At 53.4% G+C, this 17,174-nt stretch overlaps 3 protein-coding genes across 3 annotated transcripts; all 3 read right to left on the bottom strand.

Moving 5' to 3' along the window:
* Nucleotides 1-660: 660 nt before the first annotated feature.
* PLICBS_007932 (uncharacterized protein) lies at nucleotides 661-2,540 on the bottom strand (the record flags this gene model as incomplete). The annotated part of the gene is made up of 5 exons (XM_018324592.2): nucleotides 661-835; nucleotides 916-1,602; nucleotides 1,660-2,022; nucleotides 2,090-2,210; nucleotides 2,306-2,540. 5 exons carry the CDS (start codon nucleotides 2,538-2,540, stop codon nucleotides 661-663), a joined length of 1,581 nt encoding a protein of 526 aa, XP_018177771.2.
* A 1,180-nt stretch (nucleotides 2,541-3,720) lies between these two features.
* PLICBS_007931 (uncharacterized protein) lies at nucleotides 3,721-5,079 on the bottom strand (the record flags this gene model as incomplete). Its single annotated transcript, XM_065601280.1, has 2 exons — nucleotides 3,721-3,726; nucleotides 4,018-5,079. The coding sequence occupies 2 exons, from the start codon at nucleotides 5,077-5,079 to the stop codon at nucleotides 3,721-3,723; spliced, it is 1,068 nt and encodes a 355-aa protein (XP_065457352.1).
* A 10,144-nt stretch (nucleotides 5,080-15,223) lies between these two features.
* Nucleotides 15,224-16,252, bottom strand: PLICBS_007930 (uncharacterized protein; the record flags this gene model as incomplete). Its single annotated transcript, XM_065601279.1, has 3 exons — nucleotides 15,224-16,053; nucleotides 16,212-16,219; nucleotides 16,245-16,252. The coding sequence occupies 3 exons, from the start codon at nucleotides 16,250-16,252 to the stop codon at nucleotides 15,224-15,226; spliced, it is 846 nt and encodes a 281-aa protein (XP_065457351.1).
* Nucleotides 16,253-17,174: the final 922 nt, after the last annotated feature.

Raw genomic sequence — 17,174 nt, 5'->3', positions numbered from 1 at the left:
TTGCGGGACGTCCAGGGCCAGGCAGGACCTTGACTTGCAGGGGCAATCAACGACGGGCTCGGCGACAATGACCGGATTGCCCTGCGCGGCCGATGATGTTTCCACCCTGAGCTACCTTCGTGGCCGCCTGACCGAAACCGTGGCCAGCGTGTAAACCACAAGAGGGCAGGTGCAGCGGATTCATTTACTGCATTGCAAGCCCTCAAGCGAGGACATGGGGTCAGTCCGTACTCCGCAACCATTGCCGGTTCGCACACGACGCCCCGGGCCGTTCAGAACACATTTTGGCAAAGGGAAAGGTCGCCAATTTGGCATTTCTGCAGGTCAAGACATGCCCACTCATTAGCGGACAATGTGCGTCCGAGTGGGTCAAAACGCCAATCAAGCAGCGCTCCCAGTAACGGAGTTTACACTCCGGGTGGCTGCCGTATACACGAGGTATTTGCAGGTTTCAATTCAACCTTGGACTCGAATATTTCGCTAGGAGTCAGCTAAGGAGACTTGCCTTCGACCATTTGACTACGTATTGTATTCTGCTGATACAACCTCGTCAGCATCGTCCGTGCCCTTGGACTCGACTTTGGGTGGACGCGGTGATTCGCTTTGCGACCGTACGTCCCACCAACTTTCCGACCTTTGACGTGAACATCAAGTTGATAGTTAGTTGGAAGGGCTGATCTTGACCCTAACGCCCGTCGAGCCCGCCTCAGCCATCGGCACAAACATATCGTGATCGTAGCGAACGTCTCGGTCTGTCGTCTCAAAGAGGTTCATGTGAGGCATGACACGCAAAGCCACCGCTGCGAGAGCCAAGTTGAGCTCACACAACGCTAGACTAAAATTTTATACCTATTAGCCTAAAGGTCGAGACAGGACACAGGGTTCATCACAGGGATAGAGATGGGGTCCACTCACTTCATACCCAGACAGGCTCGACTGCCCTTGGAAAAGGGCAACATCCCGCGCTCAAGCTCGGTCCGGTTTTCGTCCCCCAGCCAGCGCTCCGGTGCGAATTCTTGCGGGTTTTTGAAGAGCCGATCGTCCAGGTGCGTGATGGCCGCAGACATGCCAATGGCGTACCCCCTAGGAATTACGTGCTGGACGGGCTTCTTGTTGAACTCGCCCTGGTACACAAGGTTCTCGCGAGTAGGCACGCGGGCGGTGCGGGCTGCTACACCAAAAGAGAGGCGCAACCCTTCTTGGATCACCGCGCCCATAAAAGGAAGCTTCTCGAGCACCGTCCACGACGGGAGCTTCAATGGGTCATCGACAACGCCCGACAGTTCGGCGCGGAGCTTCTGCAGTAGCTCCGGCTTTGTCAATAGGTGGTAGGTGATGACGCCCAAGGCCCAGCTCGTAGTTTCGGTGCCAGCACCGACAACGGCGGTAGCCTCATCAGCCAGGCGCTGTGGCTGTTTCTCGTGCGTCTCGAGGTCGGACTCAAGGAGCGAGCCGAAAATCGTCGGCCGGTCGTACTGGATACCGGCGTCCATATCGGCCTTTGTCTTCTTGATCATATTGGGGATCTCGATCTTCAGAGTCCGGATCAACAGTGCTGTGTCCTCGGGAAGGTAGTCGACCAGGCTGCCGTATTGATGGACGCTGCTTAGCAAATTGCCAGAACTAGCCGTCTAAGATCAAAGGGCGTTTGGGACTCACTACTCGCCCAGTACCGTCAAGGCCTTGAGAAATGGAAAGAAGCGGAAGATGAAGACAGGCTTGAGGATCGCGGCGGTCGGCTCGCGGAAGTTAGGGTACCATCCCTCCTGTTCGAGGAACCCGAAGGGCTCGCCGAAGCAGTAACCCGATATGGCATCCGAGGTAAAGCAGCTGTACGCCATGGTCACGTCGAAGGCAGGTTTGTCGGCATGCGCCAGCAATTTGTCGCAGAGTTTCTGGGCGAGAGCTCGAACGTCCGATTCAAGCCGCGAGATCATGCTCCTCGAGAAGAACTTCGCCAGCGGTATGCGGCGGATGCGGTGCAAATCATGATCCATGGTACCAAATCCAGAGTGCCCCAGACTGGCCAGTCGTCAGTATTCGCGATTGGCCTCGTTTGGCGCGGGCATTGGCAAGCAGGAAAACCTACGCTGATCCGTTGATCTGGTGCTGCGGCTTGTCACGCTTTCTGCCGCTGGTGGCGTAAATCTCGTCGGCGAATTTAGGGTCATCGCAGTGAACTTCGTGTGGACTGACGCGAACGATGGGGCCTAAACGCAGGACTGATTAAATCGCTTTCGCTTCATATGCCTGGATTGCCTGGACATGTAGCTGCCGAGGACCGATCGTCATCGAATTTGCTTACCATATTTCTCGTGCATGGACCGAATCTGGCCACTATAACGGCCAAAGAGGATTACGTCGTGATAGAACTCGGGCCAGTATGTGGCAGCGGCGAGCTTCGGGCCGGGTATTCGGTACAGTGGATGGAGTGGCGAGATGTTGTACACGCCGCGGAGCAGCTGGTAGGCAATCCATGTCGCCGCGAGAACGAGACCGATGATTGCGGCGCCGCTGCCGGACGCAACGGCATCAAACATGACCTTGACGGGCTGGAATGCCTGTCGTTTGTCGTGGAGCAGTCGAACGGAGCTGTCTGTGCTGCGCGCTGATGAATGGGCGACAAGAGTAAGAGTGGAAGAGGAGCATCAGGAAGACGGGCAGGGCCGAGGTCGGCAAGGTGACGGGGCTGTCCAATCAAGAAGGGTGCATTTCTGCAGCTCACCAAAATCGGCCTGCCGCTGCTGTTCAATCGCATGCACGTGGTTCTCCTCAACAGTCCCTGTTTTCATCCGGCGCACCATCTTGGCCGCGCTGCCAAAGTTGTCGGAAGCAAGGACGGGTCTGGCCAACCTTGGGTGCGGCACGAAAAAAGGGGACGGGTGAATGCACAAGCATCATCCTTGTTAGCGCATCTGCAGCAATGCAAGGAACAGCCCCACGGTGCTCCGAATAGTAGCTCGTGGCGCCACAGGTACCTCATTGTCCGCGTCGAGATTCAGCAGTCTGGTGCGACGCGGTGTAAGACCATCACCGCGCCTTTAACTATCCCATAAATAAGCGGCAGCGATTCCGAAAACATGGATATTCCGTACGGCATGCCACAGCGGAATCGGCCTTTCCAGTCGCGCACCACGTCGCATCCAGAATGAGCGGGGACGAAGCATGCAGAGGTGGCGGGCTGGACCTGGCATATTGCCACAAGCGTCATACCGTCGCCTCACTCCGATTTGGTCAAAACGCTGTCTCAATTTGACGGGCAACGTAAGTATTTCATTCCCATCGTTCGGCCTTGAACTCCCGAGTCAACGGCTGGACAGCGCTCGCGTCTGGTAGGGGCTTTGCTGCCGCGCCCCTGGCGAGCGTTGCATCTGTGTCGAGAGTGCCGCAATCGCCGTGCCGTAATGGAAGAAGTGCAGTCCACGACGGCCTTGACGACTGCGCACGCCCCGTCTCACTGGTGATGCATGATACAAGTACATACCTCAATTTTACATCTAGCAAGCCGCGACCGTGTCAAGATGTGGTGCTCCGCTGCCTGGCGCCGGCCGAGTCCTTGGAACAGAATGCGCGCACAGTCGAAGGACGAGACAGGTGAGCCATGGCTCGCAAGAGAGCTGTGGTTATTGAGGGATCTTCCCCTCACGTAGTCTGGGAAGTTGTACTCTGCGTTCAGTCTGTATCTGCTCTTGCGGTGAAGGACAGTCAAGCCATCTAACCCTAACCCTAACTTCAAGTGTAATTTGTCAAGTAACACCTTGACTACTACGAGCGACTAACTTAAAGTGTTTGCATAGGCCAGGATAAATACATGCACCCAACAACAGGATAACTTGTGACTCAATAGAAGGCTAGTTGCTACGAAGAGGTAGTCCGTACATTGAGTGGTGACTCTGCCGTCAATGCCTGCTCCAATTCCTCATCCGTTTTGGAGCAATGGGTACACGTACACTGTCGCCACGCAACCTCCCTATCGGAGCCCGCAAGCCGTAGCAGGCCCGCCATCCTTCGCCTTACGCTATGCCGTGGAGGCACAAGGGGCTCCATGTCCCAGTCTCCGACAAAGACGTCATTCAGTGACCTAACTTCAGAGTCCTCACTCTTCCTTACAAAGGCCGCCCGACCGTCCGTAGGGCTGAGACTTTCCCGGAAACCGAGGCTGGTGCTGCCGGCGGCCAACCTGCCGCGAACGATTGACCGGGTAGCGAGATGGACGCAGCGCGTGAATGAAAGAAAGACGTCCATGGCGACGAGACCGTAAATGCGGTTTTCGGCCCATTGGCGCTGAAGATCACCGGTCGAGTGACCGCCCGATCCCCAGGGGGACCCCCTCTCATCTATGTACAGACTGCGCGGCCGGTACAGATGCGAGCTGAGCAGCGTCATGGCGCTGAAGGGATCCTCGAAGACGTGGTCCGACATGCGAATCACCGCCGTTGTCATCTGCTGGAGGTGCCAGAATCTGGATTCGTTGTGCCCACAGGTCAGGCCGCATTTCGTAGCGAGGATCAAGTCCACGCGGGTCCCGAATCCATCCTTGCCGGTGCGAGCCGTTGGGAGCGTAAGCTTTCGGGCTAACGCGAACGAGACAAAGTCTTCAGCGTGGTGAAGCGACGACATGTAGGCCCCCAAATCTGAGCGGCGTAGGCGCAACCCATCGCCTGCATCGTCGTGCAGCAGCGGAAACGTTGACGGGGCGGCGAATGAATGCAAGTAGGGTCGAAGAGTAGGGTTGTGCGCAGGAGATCCGGGTGCTTCGCGTCCCGATGGGTGGTAATGTACTGAGCGGAAGAACTCTGGGCCCAGGAGTTTGTTGCAGAACTTCTGGCAATTGTTGAGAAAGGGACTCCACTCAAGTCTCGTGGACTCGTCACACAGAAGCGTCGATATGAGACATAGTTGCCGGTCAACCGTATCGCTCAGGTCGTTGCGCAGGGCCGATGTAATTTTTGCCGCGGCATTGTGTAACCTCGTGCGCAGTGAAGCGGTTGACATCATGTTGAGACAAGCGTCGTAGTCCGTGGCAGCTTGCACAAGCAGGTAAACCGCTCGGTCCTCGACGGGGGCCCATGACGGCATGGCTTTCGCGAACAAGCCTCCGCAGACTTGTTTGGCAACGGCCAGAGTCCGTGTCGTATGCCGCCTCTCGAACGCCATCCATATCTTTCGTCGATGTTGCCAGGGTTCCAGTGGATCTGGACCCACGGCAACCTTGCGGATAACATCGGGATCGTCGTCGGGCCAGTCTCGAATCATGACGTGAGGTCCGTCATAAGAGATATTGGGCTGCTCACGAGGGGTGATCAAGGCACCACGTTGAGTCCTGAGGGAGTGATGTCAGCTGAGTGCAGATGCTGTGTCATGTCTGCTGTTCATGTTCATGTTTCGAGCTGGGTGTGGGGGTATCTCAATGTTGGGCATCAACAGACCCTTTGACACCATTCTCCACGGTTATCGTCCCAAACTGAAAGGCCAGGTGAACGACTCCTGCAGGAATCAACTCTCTCGTCTTCCTCTTGCTTACTCTGGATAAGACCGTCCCGGGCAGCGCATAGCGTGATTCCTTTGCTTGCGTACTGGCCTCCTTGGCAGCAGCTCTGGCCTTCTTTGCATCTTGTATTACCCCCTCCGTTACCTTTCCTACCTTCGCTGCTTCTTGCACCCTTCTCTCGGCATTGCTCGCCTTTACGTGCATCTCGTGGGCTATCTTTTCAGCAATTTTAGCAGCCTTGTCATCCTCAAGTGTGGCAACCTCATGCGAGAAACGCTTGGCTTCATATGATCTCGCGTTTGTTGAGTTGGTCAGAATCAGGTGATACTCTCCAAACGAGCTCTTTGCACTGTCGCCCCTCTCGACGACGCAAGCTGAACCGCGGCTGCTCACTGAAACCCGATCTATACAGGAGAAGCAAAGGCGGACTGGCGCAATCGGAAGTCGAGGAAGTAGATGGGAGGCGCTCGGCTGAGCATCCTGTGGAAGAGCTAGGCATTTATAATAGTTTTTGTGAGAGTTCCTGGCTGTATGATGAGTTACGTTAAGAAGCTCAGACTGGTATTACATGTTTGAACATGAAGCAATGACGTCGGTGCATTGCCAGCATTGGTTCTCACCTGTCAAGGCACCCTTTAGCACACTCGAAAAAGTGCGTACGGATACATTCTCCGCATTGGGAGCAGTGGAGTGCGCGAAACACTGTGCCACGTTCAATTTCCTCGACTACGTGCGAGATAATGGAGTAAGTAAGTTGCAGACTTGGACTTTGGTGTGTGAGAAGAGATAGCTATGGTTACCTTTGGGAAGCCCTATCATTGATGGGTAGAAGGGTTGGCGGTATTGGTGGACGAAGTTGATATCTAGCCAGCCTTTGGAATTGCAGTTAGCTCGCACAAACTGCCAGTGGCGAGTGCCATTGAATTGACGTGCATTCAGAATATTAGGATACGTACCCATTGCTTGAAGCATTTTTCTCGCTCGCGCCTCGATAAGGGGCTTCGTGTTGATGTGCTGTTCTGGAAGATTTCAACGGGTTGACTCGTACCCGACTGGATGGGACAGCACTGGCAGCTTGTACCTTTGCACCAACTATCATACTCTGCCAGGATAGATTTGCGGTCTTCATCGCTGAGATGGACATATGCTGCGAGTGTGAGGGTTAGTAAACAGCGCCAGGACCTTGTATCTCCTATCACAGGGGATGCCTACACCATGCCTTGGCGAACTGATTCAGCCTTTCCGGAGCGGGCCAGGCTGGGATCACTTCCACGGGCGTCGGGTTCGGGGCGCATAACATGAGCTCTGTGAGCGCGGGGATGAGCCCCCGGATCTCCTTCTCGACTGACTTCCAGTATAGATCTTGCAGGAGTGGCATCAATGTCTCGACACCTTCACCGTTCTCCCGCCACCTGACCGTCTTCGGACCAACCCTGGTGGCGCCTTCATTTCGTGGACCCTCAGACCCGGTCATTTGTCCAATGTTGCTTCGATGTGGGCGAATATGTCAATGCATGTATGGACTAGATGCGCAAACTTGCAAAGCGGTCCGGCGCAGTGGTGCTCTGTGCAGGCTATGATTAAAAGAGAGAGCTGTTGGTGTGTCCGACTCTCACGTACAAACAGATGCAAGGGTTGAAATGGATCTCCATTACACCTGGTCAAAAGTCCCTCAAAAGTCCCAAAAGGGCCGACGGACTGGACACGGCTGAGTCGATATTCTGCATCAAGTGTGCTGGCTGACGGGCGAAGCAGCTTTATTATTGACTCGTGCAGAAGTAGCGTGAAGCCACACGAAAAGCGACCAACGCGAAGGTGCGGCTGTGCGTGCTGCCTTCCAGACTCCCCAGCTTAGCAGTATAGATTATGGCTCCAGTCTTGTGCAGGACCCAATGGGAAATTGGAATCGATTTCAGCAACTTTGAAGGCTGAGCTCTGATGAGGCATACTCGTATTGCTCTGCTCCAAGACAGCCGCAGTTTCCTCACTGCCTAGTGCCAGCCTGCGTTGGTACTTGTATACAAGCCTTTTAGATCGGCCCCCTCCAGCCTTCAATCGCTACATGGGCTCCATGGACGAGATTCGGAAGAGTCAGGATCAGGGTTACCCAAACATCAATTGATATCGGCAGCAAAGATGGAAGACGGCCAAAGAGGACTGAGGAAAACTCTGGGCTCGCTTTTTGGAAGGTCCCGCACGGCCAGGACCGCTGCCGCGCAAACCACCTCTTCCGCCGGCGTCAGCGTGCGAGAGTCCGGAAACAGCGGTCTTAAGACTTCAACCTCTGTGGGAGACTCGCTCCACACCACAGATCTTGAATCCTCACAACGGCTGACAGCTCCTTTTGTGGCCTCGATCATCGGAGGCAATGGGTTGACTACCATATCCGAAGGCATCCGCATAGTCAACAAGATCAAGACCGGGCTGGACGAAGCTGATCAAGGCAAGGCCAGGCATTCCAATGCTCTTCCGACTACATGTACATGCAGCGGCGCTGCTGGGATCGACTAACTGTACAACAAACCACTAGATCGGGATGGCAAATTTCTGCAAAGTGTCTCCGTCGACGGCCTCAGATTAGCCTCTGAGTACTTTGCCAACGCGGCCTGGCCCTCGAATCTTCCGTGGATCAGATCGTGGCCGAGCTCTGAGGTCGACAGCCAATCCATGTCCGGATTCCAAGAGCCGTTGCCGAGCCACATGGAGCATACGAAAGCACAGGACGACTTCCCGGAGATTCTCAAAATTGCCGCTGACGCTTGCGACCGCGTCCGACGTTCGGCCTCGCACGTTGTCCACTTGGAGGAATCTGACGCAGCCACGTCCATCAGTGGAGCGCCCATACGCCTGCCGCGCGACAGACTTGGGCTCTTCAAGCCGACCGACGTCAGTTTCACCATCAGCGACGTCCCTGGTGCATATGCCGGCGGTACGGTGGTCCTGGCCATCAGAGGGAGCAGTACATGGATGGACTGGATGGTGAACTTTAACTATGGCATGGTGAATGCTGAAGACCTCACCGCGAGTAACTACTTGCCAAATGAAAAGGTTTCGACTTTTAGCCAGCTAACAATCGAAAGGGCATATCGGGGCTCAAGGCACACGCAGGTTTGTATGCTGTGGCCTCTCTAATGCGACAGAAGACTCTGGACGCCTTGAAGAGCCACACCGGATTCCCACATCGCCAGGTCGAAGGAAAGAAGCCCAGACTGGTGTTCACAGGACATTCAGCAGGTTTGGACCCTTCAGTCTGCTGTCGTACCCTTGATCCATGGTTGCTAACAGACATGCGCTACATGTGCGCAGGGGGAGCCGTGGCAGCGCTGCTTTGGAGCTGCTGCGTCGGTAATAAGAGGCTCCAGCAGCAAGCAGGTAATACCTCGGTATTTCCAACACGTGCGTTTTCGAACCCCCGCATTGTAGCGCTTGCAAAGCCTAGACACCGCAGATTTCTAACAGTTTATTAATTTCATGTTGGAATCAGGCTTTGCGTCCATCCATTGCATTACCTTTGGCGCGCCTCCCATCACCTCCGAACCCTTAGCGCCGTTTCGACGGCACAGTCCCACAGACGAGCAGGACATGATGGTCAGCATAATCAACGAGGGCGACCCTGTTCCCCGCGCTGATATCGCCTACGTTGAAACACTGCTCCATCTCTACGCAAAAGCCAACCGTGACAATGGGTTCGTGCAGCAGCGGTCTCACCTTTGCAGGCTGCCCCCCATGTCGCTTCATGTCGGGGCCAGCATCCTAGGGCTGAGACTGGTTGCGGCCGACACTGAGGTCGACGGCACGTACCTACCGCCGCAGGTTCGAGCGGTCGGTGTCCCGCAAACCATCCTCGAGAAAAGCCTGGCGGGGAACTCTCGCGCGCACTCCATGACTGTTTACGCTGCCAACGTTGCAGCCTTTCTCGGACAAGATAGGCCGTCGTTTGAAGCGAAGGTGTTCACGACGAAGAATATTACCTCTGTCGGCACGGGCACATTGAGCCCAGAGGGAGAAGATGCAGGACTCCAGTTTGGGGGGTTTAAGGAATGGTTCCTTTCTAATGACTTGGACCGTCAGGATGGTTGGCAAGTGTATGGCGTGGTGGATCACTGCTGGAGTCTGGTTGCATAAAAGGTAGCTCTATTTATATACGTTTAAGCACCGAATGCACGCTTTCGCTATGTAAATGCGCGATATATAGGGTTAGGGTTAGGGTTGTTACGGGTAACTATACCTTAGTGTGCTATGCGGGTTGCAAGTATAAGGATAAGTAGGGGCGTTCTACCTATATCTCTCTATAGCAATAATAACAGCTCAATCCACTCTTCAACAGGACCGTCATGTTGCTCCGACTGTCCGCCCATAGGTGCCCCGACAACACTGCAGGCAGGAATGGCCTGGCGAGCTCAACCATCCCACACACGAAGAAGGGCTGCTTGGTTGCAATGCTGCCTTGTGTTCCAGGCATATTTCGCGACTTGGCTTTGCCCTAGTTGCTCGCAAGACCTTCCAAGCCGGGCCTCTTCGTGGCGTGCGCGTACACCAGGCCACAACCAAATTTTGCTTACCTCAATTGCGCCTGCAACCGTTGGCTGCCGCGACGCTTCCAACTGCTCCACCAGCTGGCCAACATTTATGCAGGTCGTTGCGACGGCGAGTACTGCCACTGCCAGGCGGGCGCAAAACAGACGTGGGGAACTTCGTGAGTGAAAATGGGCATGGTTTAAATGCGCCGCGGTTTCAATGAAAAAGTTTTCGCGCATCAGCTAGATACGTGGGAGGTTCCGCCCACTTACACGCCAAACATGATGCCACACTAGGCAATCTGCCTTCACCGAGCACGTGTTGGGGCACAGCAAGCCACGCGCCCATTTCGGCCAGCGCCCGAACGGGTCCATCGGGCCAACATGACGCGGAATGATATTGCGCCCGTTCTCGCCTCGCAATTCGACAGCGAAATGACGTGTGCGCTGCGCTGCACTGCCATCGGGATCGCCGATATCCGTTACAAGCAAGCTTCGAATTGTCGAGTATGCGCGCATTCGTCAAGGAACTGGGATTGACATGTTGTCCGCAGCAAAGGGAAAGGGCTGTGGAGGGGCTGTGGTGCGGGTTCCGACCATGACTTGGCGTGGAGGGTCTGCTGGGAGTCTTCACGGAGCGCAGGTTGTACACTACGCATTCGCAACAGCATGCCTTACCCAAGCCGCAAGGGACCTAAATACGTTGATTGAGGAGCCGCGGCCCTGTTTTTATATAGGAAGTAACCACATTCGGGGTGTCTCCTGGCCAGTGAGCGCCGTCGGCATGGTGAGTGGCTTTGAGGTGGGCCGCCGACTGGTGGGTGCTAAAGATTTACAAATACTTGTCAGTACTCTGTACCGTGGTACGAGTATGCTCGAGGGTTGGTTCTACGAGGCCATGTCGGTGACGGATGGTCCCCGAACACGGTGCCATTGGGGGCTATTGGTAGTCAGGGCGAATGGCTTGACGATGCCGTTGAATAAACAGGGTTGCAATTATCACCTTGCTGCGGAACGTGCCGGGGACGCAAGGCAAAAAAGGTGGACCTCATTCTAGACCTGCGTCGATTGCGACACACATCACGTTCCTTGACTATTGGTCGACCTTGTCATAATCCCGGGCGGCGCAATTTGACCCATGCTACGCAGTGGCTTGATGGACTGCAAGCCGTTAGGTGAATCTGGCCATGAACCTGCCAAACTATAAACACCTGACCCAACTAATCGAGTTCATTCTCGCTCGGACCTGAGATCTATGGAGCTTGCAGCCGGTGGAATGCTGCCAGTACGAATTTGCAGGGTTTCTGCAAATCGTGCCGTTATGAAGCTTCTGGCTGTTGTTATCTCCGCAGTCTCGTTCTTGAGCGCCGGGGCAGCACATTATGACGGCCTGGACGAACGCGAGCCCATGCAATCGACAGAACATGTTGCCCGCCCCCATGTTGGAAATGTTCCTTATGGTGAGAACTATCCCGACTATAATTGGAACCTCGTGCTAACCAATGAAACAGGCACGATCATAAATCAGTGCAAGTCGCCTGGCCTTGTCGCTCTTGCGTTCGACGATGGCCCATGGGTATTCACAAACCAGTTGCTGGATCTTTTGGATCAACTTGGAGTCCATGCCACGTTCTTTGTCACCGGTGATAATATGGGCAAGGGCCGCATCGACGACTGCAGCCGTCCCTGGCCATCCATACTATACCGCATGTACGAATCGGGGCACCAAATCGCTAGCCATACGTGGACGCACCAAAACCTCGATCACGTCAATCACGCAGTCCAGCAAGCTGAAATGGTTAATAATGAAATCGCCTTGCAAAACCTGTTCGGGTGGATTCCTACGTATACGAGGCCGCCATATCTAGAGTGTACCGCCAAGTCGGGCTGTCCGGATTTGCTGGGCAACCTCGGCTATCACGTCATTACTAGCAACATCGATACTAAGGACTATCTAAACGACGGTCCTTATCAAGTCCAGAAATCGAAAGATCTCTTTGACGCCGGCATATCTACGCAATCCACGAAAAACAGCTACATCGTTTTGGCTCATGACACACACAGTCAGACTGCCACCAATCTCACGGCTTTCATGATACGAACAGCCAAGGATCGAAGCTATAAATTAGTAACGGTGGGAGAATGTCTCGGAGACCCAAAGGCAAACTGGTACCGATCTGTACCGAATGGAAAGCACGCTTGTAAGAGCATCGGAAGCTCCACCACAGCCGACTCGTCAACGTCTACGGAAATGGCCAGCACTACTGAAACTGTGCCTTCTTCTACTGAATCCGCGCCTTCTTCGACGAGAACCACAGATACCACTTCAACCCAATTGGTTCCATTGGCACAGACGAAGGCGGCAAGCTCTGGAGTCGGATTGACCCATATCTGCCGCCACTGCATTTATCTAGGCGTGATGGTATTCATTCTAGGAATGCACGGGATTTAGACGGGCTTTGGGATATATAGACCAGAATTTTATGCATTGGCACGTAATGCATAAATACATCGTCGACTAAGGGTTTAGTCTACCACTCCTGACGCAGTCAAGTCTTCCGATCCGAAGAGGATCTGTTGCAGACGTCCCAATCGGCAACGAGCACTCTCGCGATCCGCGCAGCGTGCCAAGCCAGTGGAGAGCGCAGACATGTCGTCGGCGGTTCCACTCTGTTGTGCCTGCGGGCCGCCTGCATGACATCAGTGTGCTCCTCGGGCATGTGGTCAAGATGTGGTATTTGACCAACAATCCACTGGTGATGCATTGTCGCTGCGTAAGGCGTAACAGTTGTCGCGCTGTCCCCACCAATCATCGCCGCCGCTGGAGCAAATCGCGTCCAGGCTGTGACACGGAATGCGCTCAGGGGTACCCGAACATACACAACTTTCAGCGTCTGGGTGGTAGAGTACAGTACTGTATCGAACCTAGGAGCGTGGCTTTGCAGTGCGCAGCGTGCATCCGGTCTACAAGACCATACTAGCCTACTAGCCACGCCATGCTCCGTCAACGCCAAAGTAGCCGACCGACACCATCTCACGACAATGCGACACGGACTTGCCGAATTCGGAACGGAGCGTTAGTGCAGCCCCGTCTGCGCATGGCGGAGACACGCCACCTTACGTTTCCAATCTGTAGGAGAGCACTGTGTGTGTCAGTTCGTATCAGCTCTCGGATGACCGCATGCAGGGGCTTCGGCGCACCAGCCAGAAGCTGTCGTACGTCGCGGCAAGTCGAAACGCTCCCGGCCGGCATTAACGCGCTTGGCATTAGACCTGTTAGGGACGGTGAGGCTAGTGTGACACCTGTTCCGCTATAAGTTAAATAAATCTCACTATATAGGTCATGTCCGCTAGAAGAAGCTAAAGGCGTGACTATCTTAGCGTCTATTAACGCCTAGACTATCTAAAGACACTTTAATCCCGTACTAATCAGGGCGCGACGCTAACTAAATTATAACTATATAAATATAGGTAAGAAGGGTAAGCAGTAAGGGGGTGACTTTATAATAGACAGTAAGATATATTAATATAATATAATACTAGCGCTATAATAAGGATGAATTTATATTTATAAATTACTAAAAGTAATTATACTTAATTATATTATATTATATTTTAACCTTAATTACTTAATATATATCTATACCTAGCTATATAACTCTCCGGCTTATTTATATATATTATAACTTATATAAAAGAAATTTACTACGATTTTCGCTATAGCTATTTATAGACTATAATTTATAGAATTATAATATTAATACTATAAATTATATATCTCTTAACTTTAAATCGGATATTATAGCGTAAAATAGTTAGTTTTATATATATTATTAAAGCTAAGAACGTCCGGAAATTTCTTGTATATTATATAGTACTAATCGTAAGTCTAAAAGACAGTATAGATATAGTCCTCTTTATCGCGTAAGGTTCTAACTTTAATACTACCGCTCTTAAGCTCCTTAACGAAATCTTAGGTAGCTATAAGGCCGTTAAGTCACTTGCGCTCGATGCTCTAACGATCGTTATAAGTATCTTATACGCGGAAATAATCATGACTAGGCCTGTCGGCTTTCTTACTAATGCTAGTCACCTCCCGGTCTCGTAAGCCCTAATGTAATTCTCATTAGCTAGCTGTCGCTCCTTTTATTGCTATATAAGCGTGCGGGGGCGATAGACGTTACGTACTGATGCGTTAAGAAACTGACCGTAATTATACTAACCTTCGACTAGTAGTAAGGTATTAAGTCTACGTAACCCAGAGGACAAGTAGTTTAACATAACTAGTAGAGTTCGAAAATACGTATATATGCGAACCAGATTTGCGTCTTCTGTCAATATCAACTGGCTACGTTAATAACACTTATAGCCTTCAGGCAACCCTGCTTCTGCCTACCATGTCTCAGATGCCTGCCTCAATCAACACAGGTATAGAATACCGACTAATTCAATCGTTAGATAGAAGAACCAAGAGTCTGTCGTTGCCCAAATCCCTGGGGACCTTCTGCCCGGCCGTCAGTTAGTCATGCACACGTGCAGTGCGACACCTTCAACTGGGCTCACGAAATCTGCCTTTAGCGGCCACTTGAGTTCTGGTGCCGGGCTCGGAGCTGGGGAGAAGGGTTGGGGTCGCACGCCGTCGCCGGACTGTTACACCGAGCGTGTTGAAGAGATGAGAAGCAGCCACTTCGCACACTTGCCATCATGGCTCCGCTCGTTCTAGAAGACTCGGCTCTATCGGGTGGGCCGGGCCCGTCGACGACTTAACTTTAGTATTATCTCTGCGAACTGCCTGTTGGCAAGCTGGTCGGACTGATTCACGCCGAGACCCAATTGTTCTGCTGCATGCCTGCTCTGATCGAGACTCGGACTTAACGACTGCCTTGACATTGCGACCTAACCAACACACACATACCCCATATGGTAGCCTAAGCGGTACATACTATGAATACCATTCTTATCGCTGAGCTTGCCTTTAGGATCAAGTAGCACCGTTAATCCCGAAAACTTCCGATGGACTCTGGATCAATGGCATTGTATCTGACTATGTACTAATATTTACTGCTGAGATGAGGAGCAGTGAACCACCCACCATTGAAAGTAAGTCAGCCGGCTACACATCCACCCCAATGTTTGAAAAACAGCCGAGAACTTTATAGGGTCTTTGTACGAAGTCACCTATCGTAACTCCACCGCTTCAGTCCAGGTGCAGGCCTCAGACCAGAACAGCCATGCCCTGTGCTCGCTGTCCAGCCATGCCTCGCAGCCCGAAATGCTGTACCATCTTAGTAGACCCAGCCAAGTCGATCACGGTCACGGCACCTTCGATCGTGCCGTTGCCTGGTGATAATGCGTAAAGAAACTGGCCCGCCGCCCGCAGGTCGATCAGGCCAGGGTCACCAGTGGCGGACAAGTCTATCTCGGACATGATACTGGCATCTTTCAGACTCATCTCAACCAGGCGGTTCACGGCCACGTCTGTTACAAAGGCCGTGCCCGTGGTGGAGGAAATAGTCACCCAGCACGTCGCAACTTGCCCTTCGATCGGGGATTTGGCGACAGTGGTGGCCGCGCGACTGGTCTGGTTGATGGACAGAACCATGGCGCCGAACGAGGCGTCTGTGGCAAACACGTTGGACGTGCCAGGGATGGTCTGTGAGCCGAAGAGAACGGCGCTTCCCTCGGGCACGCTCCGAGTGTCTGTTTTGGAGAGGGTCGCGGATCCAACGCCGCCGCGGCATGCGGCCTTTCGCTCGACCGGGAATGTGGAAAAGAAGCCAGTCTTATTGGTAGCTGGGTCGCCCTTCACAATACAGAACAACTGTGATTCGTCGGCAGAGAAGAAAACCTGCGATACGGTGTTGGTCGGTCCGACGGGCGGAGTGGTCTGGCCAAGGTCGAAAACCCGGAGATCATCCATCGGCCTCAATCCAGCGTCCGAGAACGAGGTGCAGGAGATGCCGCTCTTGGATCCCGTTGTCCCCACACAGACAAGGCCGTTCTTGGCCGAAGCCGCGACAGTGTTCGGGAAGTCTCCGGGAATCGCTACTGGTTGTCCTACCAGTGAAAGCTTTGTTGGGTCCGCAGAAGAGATGGCAAGCATAGAAAGTGTATTAGACCCAGCATTGACGGCGAAAATGTGCTTTGTAGGGCAGGGCCGTCAGTACGAGACCTTTGTAACGCGTCCATGGTCATTGTCTTACCTTTCCCGCTATTGTCAACGCGGACTGGCTCACAAGGGCATCTGGAGTACCTGGATTTCCGTCACTGTGCAGGGCCACAGAGCCATTGCCTTGTGTGCTGGTCACCGTGCCCTTACTGAGTTTTCCGTCGCTGCCAACTGGGAGAGCCACAACCCCGTTGGTCTCATCGTTGGTGATCATGTAGATGGCCTTTGCCGCTGCCCGGCCTCTGCAGCTCCCATCCTGGCCGTTGGGTTGGCTGGAGACACCATGGCCTAGCACGACAAGCGCCTGAAGCACAAAATGAAGAGAGAGTTGGCGCATTGTTCGTAGCGAATCGTGTCGGTTGGCGCAAAACTATGTTGAAATGCTGTAAATGAACGGTAATTGAGCACACGAGTCGATGTTATTGAATGAGGAGAGTGATGGGAGGCGTGAATGGCGAGAAACGAAGCAAGCTTTATACACATTTTGCATGGTTGACTAGATCGGCCAGGTGGGCTTCCCGCGCCTGCTCGACATTGAAGTCGGCATGATAATCAGAATTTCCTATTTGGATAATGGAGCCAGACACAGGCGGGGGGTTCATCTCGTCTGCCCGTCGTCTCGCCATGGTGACACCCAAGGCGCACGAAAGCAGCTATGTCTGTAGCATGGCGTACCCAGACGGAGCCTCCAATAAGTGAGGAGGCACACTTTCTGAGACGGCTTTTGCACCTCGATTGTGGCATATTGATTGAAGACCTTGGTTTCGCTTGATCTTCAAAGCTCTTCAGGGACTCGGGGCAGGCCGAGGGTCGTAGGTTCAGATGCAGCATTAACAGCGGGCTGTTTGGCCTAGGCCGAATCGAGAAATTTTGATATGGTCATCACGGTTGGCTCCAGTGGGGCGTGAGACAGAGGTCCGATGTGAGCGCAGGGGGTGGTTTCATCCCCACCCTGTCTCACGCCCCATCTTGTGGGAGCAGTCGCACAGTGCTAGCT

This window comes from Purpureocillium lilacinum (assembly GCF_023168085.1).
Source record: "Purpureocillium lilacinum CBS 284.36 DNA, scaffold_6, whole genome shotgun sequence".
NCBI classification, from domain to species: domain Eukaryota; kingdom Fungi; phylum Ascomycota; class Sordariomycetes; order Hypocreales; family Ophiocordycipitaceae; genus Purpureocillium; species Purpureocillium lilacinum.
Note: the sequence above shows the minus strand (reverse complement) of the source record. Positions and strands in the feature narration are given on the sequence as shown.